General features: G+C 43.4%; 1 protein-coding gene across 1 annotated transcript; it reads left to right on the top strand.

Annotated features, from left to right (window-relative positions):
* The first annotated feature begins 1,439 nt into the window (after positions 1-1,439).
* On the top strand, positions 1,440-17,893 carry LOC148820817 (tetraspanin-1-like). The gene is made up of 8 exons (XM_088932742.1): positions 1,440-1,502; positions 7,645-7,725; positions 11,600-11,815; positions 12,246-12,320; positions 13,905-14,012; positions 14,753-14,878; positions 15,474-15,566; positions 16,482-17,893. Exons 2-8 carry the CDS (start codon positions 7,669-7,671, stop codon positions 16,533-16,535), a joined length of 729 nt encoding a protein of 242 aa, XP_088788868.1. The 5' UTR covers positions 1,440-1,502; positions 7,645-7,668; the 3' UTR covers positions 16,536-17,893.
* Positions 17,894-18,064: the final 171 nt, after the last annotated feature.

Here is an 18,064-nt window from a genome sequence, read left to right as displayed (position 1 = left end):
GCGGTCCCAGGCTCTTGGCCTTCCCTGACTCCCGGAGAGCTCACAGGCCACACTGCATATAATTAGAGAAACACACTGACTTTCAAATCCCTGAAGATCTCTCTCCGGGGGTCTGTGGACATGGAGATGAAGCAATGGAATCTGTTCATTGTCATGCTGACGCTTGCGTTTTTCCTTTCGTTTTGGGGATGCCATTTGTTTTTCCCAAGATAAGGGGTGTTTCCCTGGAGTCCTGGCTAAATTCCACCCTGGGATTCTACAATCTGGCCTTTCTAAAGTTCTTCAGTGCAATCACTGCAGTTTTTCACTCCTCCACCTGGTCTGCCGTGCACTGCTGCTGCTGTGTGTCACCCAGGTTGGTGGCTACACTTTAGTGGGAGATACAGTGGGTCCCCTCCTCCATGGAATGTGTTTTGGGATCCTCCTAGATGAAAGAAGCTACTGTGTACAACTGTAAGGAAATTAATGTAGTCAGCCAGCAGCCATATCACCCTGCAACTCACAACTGACAGCCACTGAAGCTCAGCAGGTGTGAGTCTGGTCAGTACCTGGATGGGAGACTCCTGGGAAAAACTAAGGTTCTTGCTGGAAGTGGTGTTAGTGGGGCCAGTAGGGGGCGCTCACCTTGTGGTCTGTGTGGGTCCTAATGCGGGGGGCACTGTACTGTAAAAAGGCACTGTCCTTTGGAGAAGATGTAAAACCAATGTCCTGACTCACTGTGGTCATTAAAAATCCCAGGGTGTTTCTCGAAAAGAGTAGGGGTGTCATCCTGGCGTCCTGGTCAAATGTCCCTCTGGCCTTTACCAGTCATTGCCTCCTAATAATCCCCATCTATGAACTGGCTTCATTACTCTGCTCTCCTCCCCACTGATAGCTGGTGTGTGGTGAGTGTACTGGCGCACTATGGCTGCTGTCACACCAGATAAGGCTACACATTGGTGGTGGAGGGGAGTTCCCATTACCTGTAATGCCCTTTGAGTGGAGTGTCCAGAAAAGAGCTATATAACTGTGAGGAATTATAGTCATTAACACTTTTTATTTTTTGGGGGATTGTGTATTGATTAGAGTTTGCTATTCATGTTAAATAAACTGTTTTTTTTTTTATTTGCAGCATCCTGTACAAGGGAAACCCATTAGCTAAGGCTGATTGGAAAGCAAGCTAGGATTAATTGAGGTTCAACAAATTCACTTCATCTTGAGCCTTTAAGGGGCTGAATGGGTTAAGTGCTCCTCTAGCGCAGGTAATGAGTGTGTTTGCACAGTTCTCTGGGGGGGGTGGGCTGGGAGAGGGGGGAGTGATTTCCACAGTGATGGAGTCTCGGAGATGACCTCACTGCTACCTGCTCCCTCGTCTCCGCCTCTGCCAGGGAGGGACAAAGTGGGAGTCAGACACTCCTTTCCTGGGAGAGGGGGGGTGGGTAGCTGAGCATACAAGATCAGGAGATCCTGTCCGAAAGGGCACAAACAGAGCTGCGCTACACCTGCACCTGATCTGAACTGAGGTAAGACAGTTGAAGTTTAGGGTAGCTTTGAGATTTTGGTGTTTGAGAACCAGATTTGGTGGAATAGGTTGAGTAGGGTCTGGGTGTTGGTGGAGGGGAGAAATCATTTATCTTGTAGAAATCTAGTGATTAGGAAACTGATTTTACTTTTTTTATTTGAGATGGAGTTGCTGGGTTACTTAATCTCATGGATGTATGGCTCCTAATGTTATGTTGCTTTGCTACTTTATTTCCCCAGCATCCAGAGTGTGTGTGTGTGTTAAAAGGTTTCTAACTGGCTTGAAGAGGTGATGATTTCTTCTACTTCAGTGTTGAGGGACAGATGCCCATTGCTTGTACCTCCTCTGTGCGCTTTCAGAATTAGGCCTTCAGTGACATGTGTTGATGAATTTGTGAACCAGTTTGTTATCTCTCAGATCTTGCCCGTTTTTTTTTTAAAGTGTTTGTTTGGCAGCCGAGATCAGCCAAATTGTTTCTGGCAGCACAGTGTTTGGGAACTCTTTGAAAAATTTGTTCAGTTTTTTAATTTGTGCCATTACATAAAATGACATTCAGCACATCAGCTAGTTGTATCCACGTGCGCTTAGTCCAGGTCTTCTGATTTGATGGGTTCAACCCTGTGTTTTTTAGCATCTGAGCATCCTCCGGGCCCTGTTATAAGGGGATTCCCAATTGGTTCCCCTAGGAATGCCTGTGTAACTCAACTGATTCCTTCTCTGACCTGTGGTGCTGTTGTCAGTGCCCCTGCAGCACCAGCAGGTGTTAATACCCCTGTTGATAATTTGCTGAATAACCAATTATGAAGTGATTATTGATCTCCCTTTATTTTGTCGGGTCTGGGGGGAGCTATTTGTAGTGGGGCTGTACTGTCGCTTTGGCACCATTGGAGGGTGAGCTTTTCTGGCAACATCTGCTCTGGGGCACAACCCCCAAGGACAGCCCTTCACCAGCTGTGCCCACGTTCTTGGGGGTTGCCTGAGTTAGCCCACGGGCTGAAAAGAGCTCAGGCAGGAGCATTTCAGACAGGTTGCTTCTGTTTACATCAGCAGGTGAAAGTCATTGCTTTTTTTTATTCTTATTCAAATGTTCAACTGCTTAATTTGCACGTAAATCGTAAAGACCATTTAGCAGACCCTACCGACAGCGTGAGCATTAAAAGCTTGTTTGTTTCTTGGAAAGTACAGAAAACCTGAAAAGGGGCAGAATAAACTGTTTTGGGATCCAGGCACTTGGGCATTTTTTGCATCCTCCCCACCCCACCTCCACTCCCACTTTTAACACAACTGAGTCTTCACAAAGCTCAGATCTGTGTAGCACTTGCAATGCATCGTGGGTCGATCTTCCATTGTGAGCCGGTGTGACAGGACAGTTTAACACACTGGCGTGAAGTTAAGGGAAAAGGTGCTGCTGTTTTATCTTGAGTCCCTACCAGTTAAGGAATTAAAACACCAATTGTATTTAAAATTGAAGTCATCTGCTTAGATAAAGATAAGGTATCAGTGTTTCTTACTGAAGTCCAGGGAAAAGTACAGGACAGTTTTTAAGCTCTACCTTTGGTACATCAAAAGGCAACTACATTTAAAACACAGATGAATGTCATGGTCAGGGGAAAGGAGCTGTATTTATAAAATAACAGGAGGGACTTAGTACTATGTTCCTTGTGTGCTAGACCTCTGGGATTGGAGAGCAGGGCCGTGTGAAAGCTGGTTAATGATTAATAAAGCTGTTGCTGGAGAGGTTTTGTGACCGGCCGCAGTGCAGGATTCGACAGGATAGCCAGTTGGGAGAAAGAGGTATTATTATTATTCCTTACAGTTACATAACGCTTTTCTGCCCATTCCACTGAAAACGGTTGCGAAGGTGAAATGATTCCCCATTGCTCGGGACACTTTGTGAAAAGGATGCCCTGGAGACATGACTTGTGAGGAGGAGGGCAGCTGATCAGTGTTGCACCACCCATGTTTAACACACAGGAGGAATATGGATCCCTCTCAGGTTCTGGGGCACATTGGCCAGTGTTTAAAAAATGGCACTTTTTCACTGACTTCACTTGTTCAGTAAACAAGGGGTGAGAAGGCTCCTCTTGAGTGAAATGTGTTTTATACAAGACTCATAACTGATAGATGTACGACAAGCCGAAAGATCGGCACCAGTGACTTTCTGACAGTTCGACAGCTGTCCCCAGTTTGTTCTTACTCCTCAGATTCAGACTCCCAAACCAGCAAATCAGGGTAGAAGTTCAGGTTGGTTCAATAAAAGACTGATGATGATCGGCAACAAATTATTGACCTTAAAATGTTTAATCTTTCTTGAGGAAAAATGGACACTGTACCACTTTTTTGAAAATAGAATCCAAATTTGCCTAAAAAGTAACTTGCAGTCTAGAACTGTCTCAAATACTTACATTTATCTACCATTTCCACTGATTCAGCACTGATGCAGGGTTGAATGTGGGTTTGAGAGTCTCTGGTTTCAACTTCAAATAGTTCAGGCCAGGTGACAAACTCCTCTACAACTGGCCTGTGGCTCCACTCATCTGCTTGCACCAAACTAACAATAAGGGAGTTGTCTGCAAGTTTAATTGTGTCTAGGGTGGTGATAACAATCATTTGTGTACAGAACAAAGATTAAGGGAGACAGTGCACATCCCTGGGGAGAACCAGTGGAAGAATACAGCTTGTGAGAAGATCAGTAACCCAGCTGACAGGATTAAGATCAAGATCAAAATTAGACAATAGCTCAGTTGCCAGTAAATAAGTCTGAATACAGGCTATTTGTTGAGGTTTATCTGTACTGGGCAGTGTTAGAGGCAAGCCATGCTAGCAGGTGACCAGGCACAGCTCAATCATGAAAAAATCTAATACTTTTTATCTGGGACTTTATGTAAACAAGCCCTTTCCTTATCTTATTTAGCTGCTGCACTCCCCCCACCCCCACCTCCCTCTCTCTGAATGTAAGAGCGTGGGGGAGAAGGCAATTAATCACAGGTTTGTCTGAACAGTTAGCTAATTCGGTTGGTTTGTTTAACTTTCAGCACAACCCTGTGCTCTCACACTGCCTCCACAAAGAATGACTTTATAAGGGAGAGGAGGGTAAGCCCATCGGATGAACCAGCAGCTAATTGGGTTGCGGCTGAAATGAAGTGGACAGAGTATGTCAACCCCACCCCCCCAACCACACACACGCCTCTTGGACAGGACAGAACATCAGAGCATCACAGGACTAACCCCCCCCCCCCCCTTAAAACATGATCCCAGCTCTCATTCCAAGTCAAGTGTCTGCAGGCAGTTTCCTGGCACATGAAAAATGTTGGGAGCCCATGTGGCCCGTCTTACACAGCTGGACACTAACAGAATATCGATTTCCATGTTTTTTTCTCGGGGAGGTAGGGAATGTGCTTTGACAGCGTGGTTAGTATCTTGTTCTGGGTACTTCCACTCCTTCAAGTTCATCACCTCCCACCTTGCATTTGTAACACGTGTTTCTGCTAACTAGGTGTAGAATCCATTTGGAATAAAAATGTGACTGAACCATGGGAACAAGGAGACGTTAGTTCGGCTTGGAGAAGGACGATATACACTGGGGCAAGGCTTAGCAGCTTAGTCTTTACTGCTCATCTTTAGTTTTCAAGTCAGTTTACTACTTGCATGCCAAAGTACAATACTTAAACATGATTATTAACACTCACTTTCATAGACAGACTTCTACCGTTATTGATCAAACGTGCTTAAACAGGTGACCTAAGGCTTACTGGACTGGGGCTCTCTTGGATCAGGGCCGGAACTACAGCCTGTAGATTCACCATTTCACATTCTGACAGGTCAGATACAGCGCACTGTTCTGAGACATGGGGAATTGGACATCTGATACAGTTTTTTAGTGTCTGGTTCTCTTTGTCAAGACTGCAAGCTGCACACTGACACACAAACTGCGCAGTGGCAGGTAGCAAGACTATAAATGTGCCCCGGCCCTCTATGAAGTTGTCAGGACAGAGTGTCCTTGACTGGGCTATCACTCTGAAATTTTACAGGGCACATATAGGTTGCATGTGTAGTTGGTGTTTGTGTGATACATGGGTCAATGTGATTTCCCTGTTATACTTTGGAATTGCTTTGCATTTTTATTTGCATGCTTTGTGTTTTATGATCCCCAGTTCTTTCCAAGTTGTCATCTTGCTCAGTGCTCACGTCTGTGTTGCTGCACTTTTGTTAGTATCAGTACATAGTGTTTCTTGGTTTCGGTGGTTTACAGGCAGCACTTTTACACCAGTTCTACAAACAATAGCCCTCCACCTCTCTCTTTTTATGGACCCTGCACGATCCTTCAAGGCCTTAAGGCAAGGAGCTTGTGTATTTCTGCCTCCTCCCTTTTGTGCCTGGTGTTGTCAGCTCACTATTGTAACATTTCCTCCCTCTCTCTCATACATAATCAAGTATGAACTACTTATCAAGCTGCTGAAAACATTTATATTTCATTCTCATCTTTAGTTTTAATAGTGAAGCAAATTACAGTTTGTTCCTTTACTACTTGTATGTAATACCTGAAGGTACAAGCTTTATTAACACTCAGTTTATTGGACACAAAGCCCAGTTCATCAACCTTGATACTATAAATGACAGCCCTACATTCCCCTGGTCTTCAGTCCCTGTTGTTGTACTGTGCGTTTCTCTGAGCCTTAAACATCAGTTGTTTTCAGACATATTCACCCCTGGCAACATTGTGCTTGGTGTTGCCAGGCAACAGTCTGTAGCATGCAGCCAGGAAGCAGTGTTGGAGAACACTCATTAACCGATCACTAATTAATGAGAAAATACCTTGTGTGCTTGTGATGAAACATTGTCTTTTAAGGTCCTGCCAATCACTGTGTGTGATTGTGATAATGTGTGTGGGGTCTTTGTGACTCACTGACTGCCTATGCTTTGTGTAGCCCCAGCTTCTAATATTTTCTTTATGGTTTTTTTAGAATTGCAAGGCAACCATCAAGTCCCAAAACATCTCTAATAAAGCAGAGAGATTTATGATTCAGCAATGCGGTCTGCCGCAGAAGTTTGCTGCAGCCAGATCTTTGATTACTTATATTTAACAGGATCAGTACAGGGATCAAAGTTTGGGGGTATCAAAGTCTGCCGTGGACCAGTTTGGAAAAGCTGCCCGCTGATCAGCCAATTAGATCAATGCTTGACCTTCATTTATACTCTACAATTTAAAAAAAAATGAGCGAGGCAAAAAATAAGTGTACACACTCATGAGAGAATGTGAAAGTGACAGTTTCCTCATGCATGCTCTAAAAATAAGCCTCAGAAATCTATCGGCTGGAAAGGCAGTTAGACATTAATGCTGACAGCAGCTGTGCTGCTCAGTGTTGGGTTAATAGCGAACCCCTGGTCTGCGTCATGTCTGGGTGACTTCAAGGCTTCAGTATATAGATCACAGGGAGATGATGTTGTGGGCCAAGTAGGAAGAGCATCAGTCTTAGGAAGGCAGAGCTAATGATTCACATATTCTTTCTCTCACTATGCCACCTTCATGGACCTTGACCAAAAGCTTTAAGTTTGTATGTCGGAGGGGTGTCCACAGGGCAGCTGCTGTCTGCTTCTTTTACAAGCTGATGGAGTTGAATGCAATGTAAATTCAGGTCTGACATTTGGAGCAACAGCAGAAGCTTTGCAATGACGATACCACCTGAACACGTGCCTTAAAGCTTGGTCACGTGCTTCTCGTATATACTAGCATCTTTATTAACCCCACCTCGCAGTTTAAAATATTTCAGGATGTCGACTGTATCAGGTGGGGATCCAGTTTTGTATTCCCTCTGGGTTCTTAAATGGGCATCAGTTCTTTTTCACAGTACAACGAAATGCTGATCGTTCAAAGTCATTTTTGAGAAGCTGTCGGTCAGCGGGTGAGGTGGAGGGGGGCTCAAATTGCTGTTGCACACTTGTCTGCATCCCTTCTGCAGCATGTTGTGCACAGAGGCCTGCCCAGCGCTCAAATGGTTCCCCCCTGTTCCACTCCTAAGGTTGAAGGATGTATAGAGCCTCTGTTTTCTTCCCTGGAGAGTTGGTCAGAACTTTTTCCGTTAGTGTCTGTCTTTAGGAAGAGGTAAACTAAGCTCCTGTTTGTTTTTTTATTCCCTTTTTAGGAAGGACGAGAAAGAGACTGAAAGATGGGCTGCTTTGGGTTCCTGAAGGTCATGATGTTCATCTTCAATGGCATCATTTTTGTAAGCCTGGAATTGTTTTACATTTTTAAGCCTTGCCAGACAATCGGATCTTCCAGTCCTTGAAACCCAAAACGTCTGTTTGTTTGTTTTTGTGAGGGGGGCTAATGTGAAATATTTTCTCTGAGTTCATCTGTGTTATTACTTGTGCCCTGGGTGTAATTTTAGGCTTCTTCTGTGTGGAGTTTGCATGTTTCTCACATATTTATGTGGGTATCCTCTGGGTATTTGCGCTGTCTCACACCTTACAAAAGCCACGGTTATAGATTGATTGGCTGTGTTAAATTGTCACTTCTAGAAGGAGCTGGAGTTAAATCTCTCATGAATCTTCCATGTCTGGAGTGTTAGCTCTCAGGCCACATTTCACATAAGGTTCCAGGTTGGTTAAATGAACAGGAAAGTGGTGAAAATGTTAAGGTTTTTCTGGGCAGTGTTCTTGGTTTTGCATTATAGCGTAAGCAATATGGCAGTCCCTTTATTACACTGATCAGATCTTCCTTCTCTAATTCTGGGTGCTTCCACTTGTTTAAGCCTAGCTCCATGTTTTCATCTTTAAGTTCCAATTATTTGTAACACTTCTGATAGTAAAACAGGCCACTGCAAACAGATGGAGGATTTCTGTCAAGCCTCAGATGGGAAAAACATCAACTGATTACTTTTAAGTTGATTCATCCAGAACTCGCAACACTAGAAGGGTAGTGACCCAGAGAAAGGAATTCTTAGCTTTCACTAGTTTGGTTGCTAGTAGTTTAACGATCCCAATCAAGCCTCCAGTCTCATCCATTTACCTTCTTGAATAACATTGTCCACGGACTCAGTGGCATCTACAGTTTATCTAGACGGCTCGATCCAGACATCTGCCACTTGTTGTGTAATGAAGTGCCTCCACTTTTCAGTCCTAAATACCCCTTCTCTTTAATACTGCCTGTGATCCTGCTGGCACTGCCCATTGCTGAGCTTGGGGCCAACCATATACGATTTACAATATTTCAGTCAATTTCCTTTTATACTTTCCTGTCCTCAAGCCTGGAGAGATGTTTTTTAACCTGACAGTCAGACGTTTCTATTAGGTGGAGGAGAAAAACTCTGTTTCATTTTCTCTGACTTCTTTCCAGAGCAGAAGTATATGTGTAAACTTGTTTTAACGAGTATAACAAAGGTACTCTTGTTTATTTCTCTCATGCAAAGACAATGCAAATGCACTCAGACTTTTTTTGTGATTCTTGTTTTTGTAGTGATGTGGTCAGCTGCCCCACTGTGTTTATTTCTGGTGGAACAGCTTGGACCCGGGTCTTTATAAGACCCTCTCTCTGAAACTGCAAAGCTCCTCGATACAGAAGCTCCTATGAGGCATTGTATTGATTCTGTAGAGTAACAATTCTTCCAAGAAGTCAGATGAATCACAGCTCCCCCTTTAAGTAAAGATGCTTAGTTTTTTTAAAGCAAGGAAACAAACTGGACTTATTTGATTTCCATGTCCAAAAGGACTTAAAGATTGCAGTTGGTCAGGGTCCTTGAAATGTTTTTTCGAGGAGCTGTCATAGTTTGGAGCCCATTTCTGTAGTACAAGGTTTTAGCGCTAATTGCATCTTTCAGAGCAAAACCTCTCTCCTTGCCCAGATAATATCTATTATCTATTGCTTAGATGCTAGAGATCAGTTTCAACATGTGTTCTTAAAATATATTGATCTGATCCAGGGCTCTTTAAAAACCCAAGACTCAGTGATGGTATGTTGCCAAATTGCTGAGATTACTAGGAAATAAATACAATTCTACAAACTACCAAAGACATTTTGTGATATTCTGTAAATATAGATAAATGTGACTTGAACTAGATGGAGTGCAGTAATATTTTGAGGCCTGGCTATCGTTTAAGGTCACTTAAAATGCACTATGAATGTAGACATTGCTTGTGACCTCCTTCTCCAGATATACCGGGCTATTTTTAACCACTCTCATAAAAGATAAGGGACAAGAAAAGAAACTTTCTAACAGCAGGAATCGTGCAGATGACATCAGCTGGGACTGGAAGGAAAGGGTTGGGCTGGAGAAGCTGTGGAACATGTGTTTGTGCCCGCTGTTATCACCACCAGTCAAGGTTAATGTGCTCCTGAGCTGTTTAACTGCTCCACAAAGGGCTGTCTCCAGGAAGCAACTTGGGTTTTCTCTCCTGTTCCTGGAAAGATGGAGAGATAAGGCCGGTCAGGTGTTCTCTTCTGTAAATGTGTGCAAATCAACCAAATGAGCAATCCTGATAGCGGATTTGGGGCTTAGCTGGTGTGGGAAAAAAAAAACAGGAAGTCGCTAGGATCATTTACGATCAACAATGCAGCTCTTAGTCACCCCTGCAGCTTCCTGAACACCCCCAGACTGGCAGTGATGTCAGTGAGAGCCAGGCCACTCCTTCGTTTTGAATACTTTTACCGTTTTGGGCACCACATTCTGCTCTGGAGGGAGTCCAGATGAAGAGGAGCCAGTTGCATACTGGAACTTATGGGAATGTCCAGCACTAAGGAGCTGTGTCTCTTTAGTCTTGAAGAGAGGAGACTACGAGGGCACCTGATCCTTAGAGCATTGACGGAGTCAACCAAATGGACTTTTCAGAATCATATTGTTAAAGATGATACCCGGTTTCCTTTTATTTTCAAGAAAGGATGAATGAGATCCTCAGGTCAATTAGCTATTGAACTTCCAGACAGGTTGGATGAGGCAGATCGCTTCTTTTTGTTTGTAGCCCCTCTCATGCACTCATATTGGCACCAGCTCTCCTGTGTTGACGAACCCCAGCTTGTCTGGACATCCCCATTCTCCCCTTGAGGTGGGGGACAGAGCCAATGCGCGCACACAGGTTATGAAATCAGCGCACATAGGAAATTGTACTGCGCACAAAAAATGAAAAATAAATGATAATAAAACAAACACGGTCGTCAATTGAAAAATGCTCAATTGACCACATGAGACTGGCTGTGAGAGGCCCAACTTGGCTGTGGGCATTATTACTTCTACTCGATCATCGATATCTATGCTCTCGTCTTCTCGTACCTCACTCCTCATGGTCACTCGACACCCAGTCTCAATGACCGGGCTCGTTGAATCTCTATCTCAGTGTTTTGGATCCCTATGCTTATATGAGGATGACTATATTAACAAAAAATAATTTCAGGTTTACAATTTTACATCCACTCAATTCAGTGCACACAAGTGTTTGTCACTGGGGAAAAAATTTGCACAACGTGAATTTTTTTGCGCACTCAGGCCATTAGAAATTAGAGGGAACATTGGACCGGGGGGGGGTCTTCTCTGAGAACTGAAAAGCACAAACAGAAACGTGGCTCGGTTCTGGGCGAGTGTGTATGTGCCTGTGTTGTCCACAGTGACGCGTTGACTCTAGCTGAGTCAGTGAACCGGCCAGTGAACCGTGAGAAGGGGAGAAAACAAAAAAACCCACAGCTGCCATGGTTTTAAGGTCACTGTTCTTTTTTCCACATTTCCTCCTTCCTTCTTCCTTGTCCTGGGTTTATAAAACCACGATGATTACCTCCTGACCCGATGCCAACCTCTGTGACATTTTTCAGCTCTAGATGTTCAGAATCTCCTCTTTCTGCTTTCAGTCTTTCCACTCCATGGATTTTGACTCACTCAAACTCTTCCTACCTTTCCTTTGTTTTAATGTCAGATCCTGATCCCTAATTAGTGAATTCCTAATTAATGTCAGGCCTCTCATCCCCTAATCAGTACATTCTCCCCAGAGCACGCTGTACCAGTCACCGAATGATCTGTAGACCCGCAGTGGCTCTCTGGGCCAGGTCCGGTGCAGGTGTCTCTGCTGCCACGAGATGGGTTAAATGGTGTTGTTCTGTCTGGTGTCATCCCTCAGCTGGCGGGCGCGGTGATCCTGGGCGTGGGGATATGGGTGAAGGTGGACAGCAGCTCCCTGGGTGGCATCCTGGAGCGCATAGGAAACGGCTCCTCCCCCCTGAGCCAGTTGCTCAATGTGGGCTACCTGCTGATCGTGGTGGGGGCCATCTTGCTAATCATGGGCTTCCTGGGGTGCTGCGGAGCTGTGCGTGAGAGCAAGTGTATGCTACTCCTGGTGAGTATGGGGAAGCCCTTACCTACTGGCCCCACCCCTTAAACCTGACCCCGCCCCCTGAATTCACCCCTTAACTCCCTATTGCTGCCGGTTAACTCATAGCCCCGCCCCTTTCATCATCCCTCCTATTCCTGTCTCCTGGCACAGCCCCCTACCCCCACATGGCTCCACCCCTCATCTTCTGGCACCGCCCCTTACTAAGAGGTACTGCGCATTGCTCAAGTGGTGGCCAGGCCATATATAAGCATTTAAAAATATGCCTTGAGATGTGGCTATGCAGTTTTCCCACAGGTTTTAAAGTTGTGCTTTATATTATAAGACACTGTGTAACATCCAAAATTGCACTCATTTATTTATGCACACTTAATGTAACAAAAATAAGTACATATCAGGAACGGTTCTCACTCTGTTCCCTCCCGTCTCTCCCCAGTTCTTCATCATTGTCCTCATAATCTTCATTGCTGAGGTGGCTGGCGCTGTGGTGGTCCTCGTCTTCTCCCCCCTGGTGAGTGGTCTTCTGATCGGCCGTCTGGTCCTGCTCTGTCCTTCATGGGTCCTGTCGCAGGCTTGTATACCAGATCGGAGGCCTACAGGGAGTCTTAGACTGTGGACAGACAAACGTAGCCGGTGAAGATCGAAGGATTCTTCACATGACCTCTGGGAATGTGCTTTAAGTTGTTTTTTTATTAAATCAGAAATTTTAGAAAAAAAACCCCAGATCAGTCACTCATCAGCTGGTTAACTTTATTTGGTCACCTCATAAGGGCTGTAAATTGGCAGGGTAACAGTAACTAAGTCCAGACACACTAGGAAACAGCCCTAAATCTGAAACTCCTGCAATAAACACAACTCCAACAGGCTCTGTATTTTCCATTTTGTTTGGAGCTCAGTATTGCAGATACAGTGTATATCATGCCCATCATTAGCACTTTCACTAAGTGATGTAAAAAGGTTAGATTAAACCCAAACGAGATGCATTGTTTGCAAGGAATTAAATGATGGGTTTCAATTCTGTTTTGGTCTAATCTTTTTGCAGCCTAATATTGCAGACACAGCGTATGTCATGCCCTTTAATAGAAATATTTCAACATACTAAAAAAGTCTCAATTTTAATATAAACCGAAACTAGAGGAGAAAGGATTTTAATAAAAAAATGATCAAAGCTAGAACTCACTTATATAGTTATATTTAAACTTTTTATTCATATCCTGGAAACATTTAATATGCCCAGATTTAGGGACAGACTTAGCCTTCCACTTGTATTACAACTCCACTAAGATTTATTTCACTATCTACAAAGAATTAATAAAGGTTTTAATGCTAACATACTGAGATTTTTCCATTTTTTGCAGCCCAATATTGCAGGTAGAGCGTATCTCACGGATGTAAAAAGGTTCAATTATCACATAAATTGAGACTAAAGGAGAGATGTGCCTTATTACTAACAAGACAAACACAACCAGAACTTAAAATGTAATCAGGATCACAAAGTAATGTAACAGGGAAAAAAACACTTCAGTTTGAAATAGAGGTTTAGTTAAGAGTTTTAATCTGCCCAGTTATGTAAGAGGTCATTTGGAATTTCAATCACAGGACACTTGACTCTTGCCCTGGGCCATAGCTGAGAACTGCTGATCTCAAAGGGGGCCCCAAATATGTGCGTGCCCCCAAGATTTGTAATTGCATCCCACCAATAAAGAGCTCTGGCAGCCCTGCGGGCCAATCTGCTGGCCTGTGAGTCAACTACGAGTAGTTACTGATTTCAGTCTGGGGTTTATAGTGAACTGTTCGCTGTGGGGGAGAGGAATATCTGAGAAAAAGGGTGAAGAACAAAATATCTGGAAGAAGGTAGGAGCCTCATTGTCTCGATAAGAAGTCATTTTGGACCGTCCCATTGTTCGGTCAATCTCTTTATTCTTTAGTAACTTAAAACTTAAACAACATAGTGAGTTCACAAAGGGTGCCTGTAGCCTTTCAAGAAAAGCGCTAGTTCGAACTAATTGAAATGGTTCGTTATTCATTCTTAATTTAAATTGAGATTGTTACCATGACAGTAAAATGGCTTGTTTGTGGTGTTTTGTGATGGCAGGCGGAGGAGCTGATAAGGAAGGGAGGTGAAGAGGTGGTGAAGGATCTCAAGAAGACCTATGGATTTCAGTCGGACATCACCACCATCTGGAACAACACCATGAAAGAGGTACTGATAGGGCCAAGGAACTATTTAAGTTTTAATATCTTCATAAATGACCATGGCAACTTCATTAGTCTTGCTTATTAAGTACCTTCTCCAGCTAAGTCAAGTATAAAAATGAATTTAGTGCCTATAAATGCAAGTAAGACTATAAATGAAAGGTAATTTGAGGGGGCAGTGTGGCACAGTGGTTAGCGATGCTGCCTCATTGCTGGGACCTTGGGGTCAATTCGAGATCTTGGATTTGTGTGGAGTTTGCATGTTCCCCCCATGTTTACGTGGGTTTGCTCCAGTTGTTCCAGTTTCCTCCCACAGTCCAAAGACACGCTGGTAGGTTAACTGGCTTCCTTGAAAACTGGCCCTGGTGTGTCTGTGTCTGTGTGTGCCCTGCAATGTACTGGCATCCCATTGAGGGTGCGCCCCGTTGCTTGCTGGGACAGGTTCTGGTTCCCTTTTGAGGCTGTATTGGATAAGTCGGTTAGAGGATGGATAGACGAATAAAATTTAGTGACATGTTAAAGATTGTAAAAACACCTTTTTTAAAATATATGGCTCTAATTTCTCCAGAAACTGAACATGTATTTATATAGAGACATTAGTACTACCGACTAAATATTTTTTTTCTGGAATAGATCTATTGATTAGATGCTTGGCTGCAGTCTTAGAAAGAAACAATTTTTTTAAAGGTTTTTTTTTTACCAAAGAGGCAGTAAAAAGTCTTAAGTGTTCTTTTTTTCTTTCTTCAGTTTAAGTGCTGCGGATTCAATAACTACACCGATTTCACGAACTCTTCCTTTGTGAATGCCTACAAAATGTATCCGGAGCAGTGCTGCGAAACTCAGCCGTGCGACAGCAGTACCGTGTCCAGCTCGGTAATTCATTCTCAGTTTTTCCTTCCTTCACACACGCCCCCCCCACGGCCCTCTCTGCCACCGCGCTCTTTTGTCTTTGACCAGATTCACTCAAGTAAATTCTAGTCTGCAACGGAAAGCAGTTTCACGACAGACTCATTTTTAATTAACTTAAGTATTTGTCTACTTAATCTGTTATCTAGTTGAGCAAACCAGAAAAAAAGCAGAAATTGTGCTGAAGAGCAGTGCAAGTTTTTTTTTTGCAAAGCTCCGAAGCCTCATAGTTGGTTTAATTTTAAGTTGAGGAGATAAATGAGACTAGCGGAGTTCAGAGTACAGATTTCCCACTCCTCACTCGGTCTGTTACTCTCTCTCTCGATTCAGTTCATTTCAACCAGCTTTATTGGCATGACTGATGAATTACAGTGTTGCCAAAGAGCATACAATCGACACAACACCTACGGATATTTACACTGCAAGGGAATGTCATACACATGGGACATTGTCAACACTTAGACCACTCCCTCTCTCCCTCTCTCTTGGTCTCTTTCCATCTCTCTCTCGCTCCCACACTCCACTTGGCCACCTCTCTGACCACCTCTCCCTGCGCCCCCAGGCCGTGAAGGGGTGTTTCACTGCTTTGGTGGAGTTTGTGAAGAAGAACGCTGTCGTCCTGGGGGCGGTCGCCCTGGGCATCGCTGCTCTGGAGGTAGGAGCCTCGTTGCCACGGAGACGCGCGCCGGCCTTCCCCACTTCCGGAGCTCAGACTCTCGCTTTGTAGGAAATCGGGTGAAATTGGGGAGCCGGCTTGTTTTCTGCCCACTGATAAGCCAGGGCTTATTCAAGAGAGGATGGAAAGTTTCCGAATCTGGCAAAGCAAAGAAACGGCAGAAAACACAACAGCGTTGTCCCCGCCGAGTATAAGCGAACACCAAATTGAAATCTTGTAGAAATTGCTGTGCCATCTTGGCATTTTATTCTGCAGGTATAATGCAGTGGAGGGGGCAAATAAAACCTAATTTCTTTTTTTGGCTAGAAAACACATGATATTTGTGCATATATTTAAAATATTCTCCAGCATCAACCACATTTTATCTTTTAGCCTCTGTTATAAAAACATAAGAAGTGGTTAGTTCATTCAGACCCATCTTGCTCATTCAGTTGCTAGTATCTTATTAATCCAGAGATCTTGTCCAGACATTTCTGGAAGGATCTTAAAGAATTGGTTTCAAGAATATGTCTGGGCATTATGTTCCCGACCCCTACAACCCTTTGTGTAAACAAAACAGCCTTCAATTGCTCCCTCTAGCTCTCAGTTTTAAAAGCTGGTCCGCTGGGCCAATACGTGTTAGGTGTTTAAATAGTTTTAGGAAATGCTCAGTGATCATTATTGATGTTATACTATTCACAAAACTCAAAGCGAGGTGGGAAGGGTGAATGATGTTTCCTGGCTGTTTGATCATCTGTGATGATTTTATTACTCTGTTTGGGATTACCAGTACCTGCAGCAGCACTGGTGTTTGGTGTTTCCTGTTACATTGTACTTCTAAGGGGATGGTTTGATTTAACAGCGATACAGCGAGAGACAGACAGCCAGTCAAACCCGTGGCTTTTGTTGTTGCAGATTGCGGCTATGGTGGCGTCCATGACCATGTACTGCAAAATATCCTCGAAGTAACAAGGCGGTAGGGATGTTGAGAAGGAGGGGGAGTCCACGGGCATGACTCTGCCTCCAAATTCCCTTGTCACACCCAAGAATGAACCACAGAACTGACTCTTCACCTCCTCAGCGCGGGCTAGGCTGAACAGACCCTTTTCAGGAAAAAGGCTCGGATGAAGCTACGCCTCTCCTCTCCCACTCCGCACTGCTGAATGACCGCTTCGCACTTCATTTCAATTCTATTACCAATTGCCAGGGGGAAAAAAACGAGTCAAAGACTTCTTCTCTCTAATAACCAAATCCCCGACAGAACAAAAAATGGAGAGGGGTGGGTAACAGTCATCACAGGAATCCAAAAAGCGAATTAAGTTTGACCGGCACCCTCAATTTAACCGTTTATGAGAAGTACCTACAATTAAATGCTGCATCTCCTGAGAAATGTGTTCTTGTTGCTTTATTTTGGCTGGCAGCTCTGTACTCTCTTGGGAAGGCAGGCCCATCTCTTTAGGTTTGGTCGTACTTTGGCATTTTTCCTGCTTTAGATAGATTTTCGGATGTGTAAAATTTGCTTTTGTGTCATCTTACCCTGCTAACTCGGAGCTGGAAGTCCGATGCCAGTCGTGTTTCTTTTGTAAAAGGGTCAACGTTTCTTTAGACAACGCCTCTACATGTTTTAACTTTTTTTCTTACCGGACGTCCGTCTGGATTCTGAAGATAAACTATTCGCAACAGTGAGAATCATTGTTATCGCACTGTTCTCACTTTAAAAAAAAAATTGCACTACGATTCTAAAGTTTTATAATTTGTTTTAAACTTTTTTGATTTTGTGAAGATTCTGTTCAATTCCATTTGGGTGAATTCACAAGGAATACATGACGGGCTCACAGGGATGTGTATTTTTTTAAAAAAAGTATTTGTTGTGACTAGACGATAAAAGACATCATTACAGAGTAAGCAATGGAGAATTTTATATAAATTGTGTTTTCCACGTTTATTGCTTTTAAATGATCCACCTTATGAGTGATGTTCGAATTACAACGTGATGTTTCAATTTTCCTACTAGTTATTAGAATTGTTTTTTTTATAATTTGTCAAATACTAATATTGCTTTTTATTACGGAGTTTATGTAGAAAATGAAGGAAATTGTGGTGTTGAAGTCATACACCAAGGCTTTGCTGTACAATTAAAAACACTTTAAAACATTTAGTAACGCTTCCAGAATGTACTTGACATCAAGCTTCTATAAAACGAATGCGTTTTAAGATTTTTAAATCGGGTCCAATACCATTTTCATAAAATTCTTTTGGGATTATAAAGTTGTTATATAAATTTTGAATTACTATTTATTTTACCAAAATAAAGAGACGTGGTTAAATGGTTGTTGACCTTTCTTGGTGGGAACCACTGTGTGACTTGACTGTGCCTGTGAGGGTATTTATGTTTGGATGCGAGGCGACACTGCAGGTTTTTCCAACCCTCGGATATGCAAAAAAGAATGGTGCGTTACACTTTCTGTAAGTGTAGCTCACCACCCGCTTCTACTATT

Source organism: Atractosteus spatula, chromosome 14 (assembly GCF_055471065.1).
Source record: "Atractosteus spatula isolate fAtrSpa1 chromosome 14, fAtrSpa1.hap1, whole genome shotgun sequence".
NCBI classification, from domain to species: domain Eukaryota; kingdom Metazoa; phylum Chordata; class Actinopteri; order Semionotiformes; family Lepisosteidae; genus Atractosteus; species Atractosteus spatula.
This window is presented reverse-complemented; position numbering and strand designations above follow the sequence as displayed.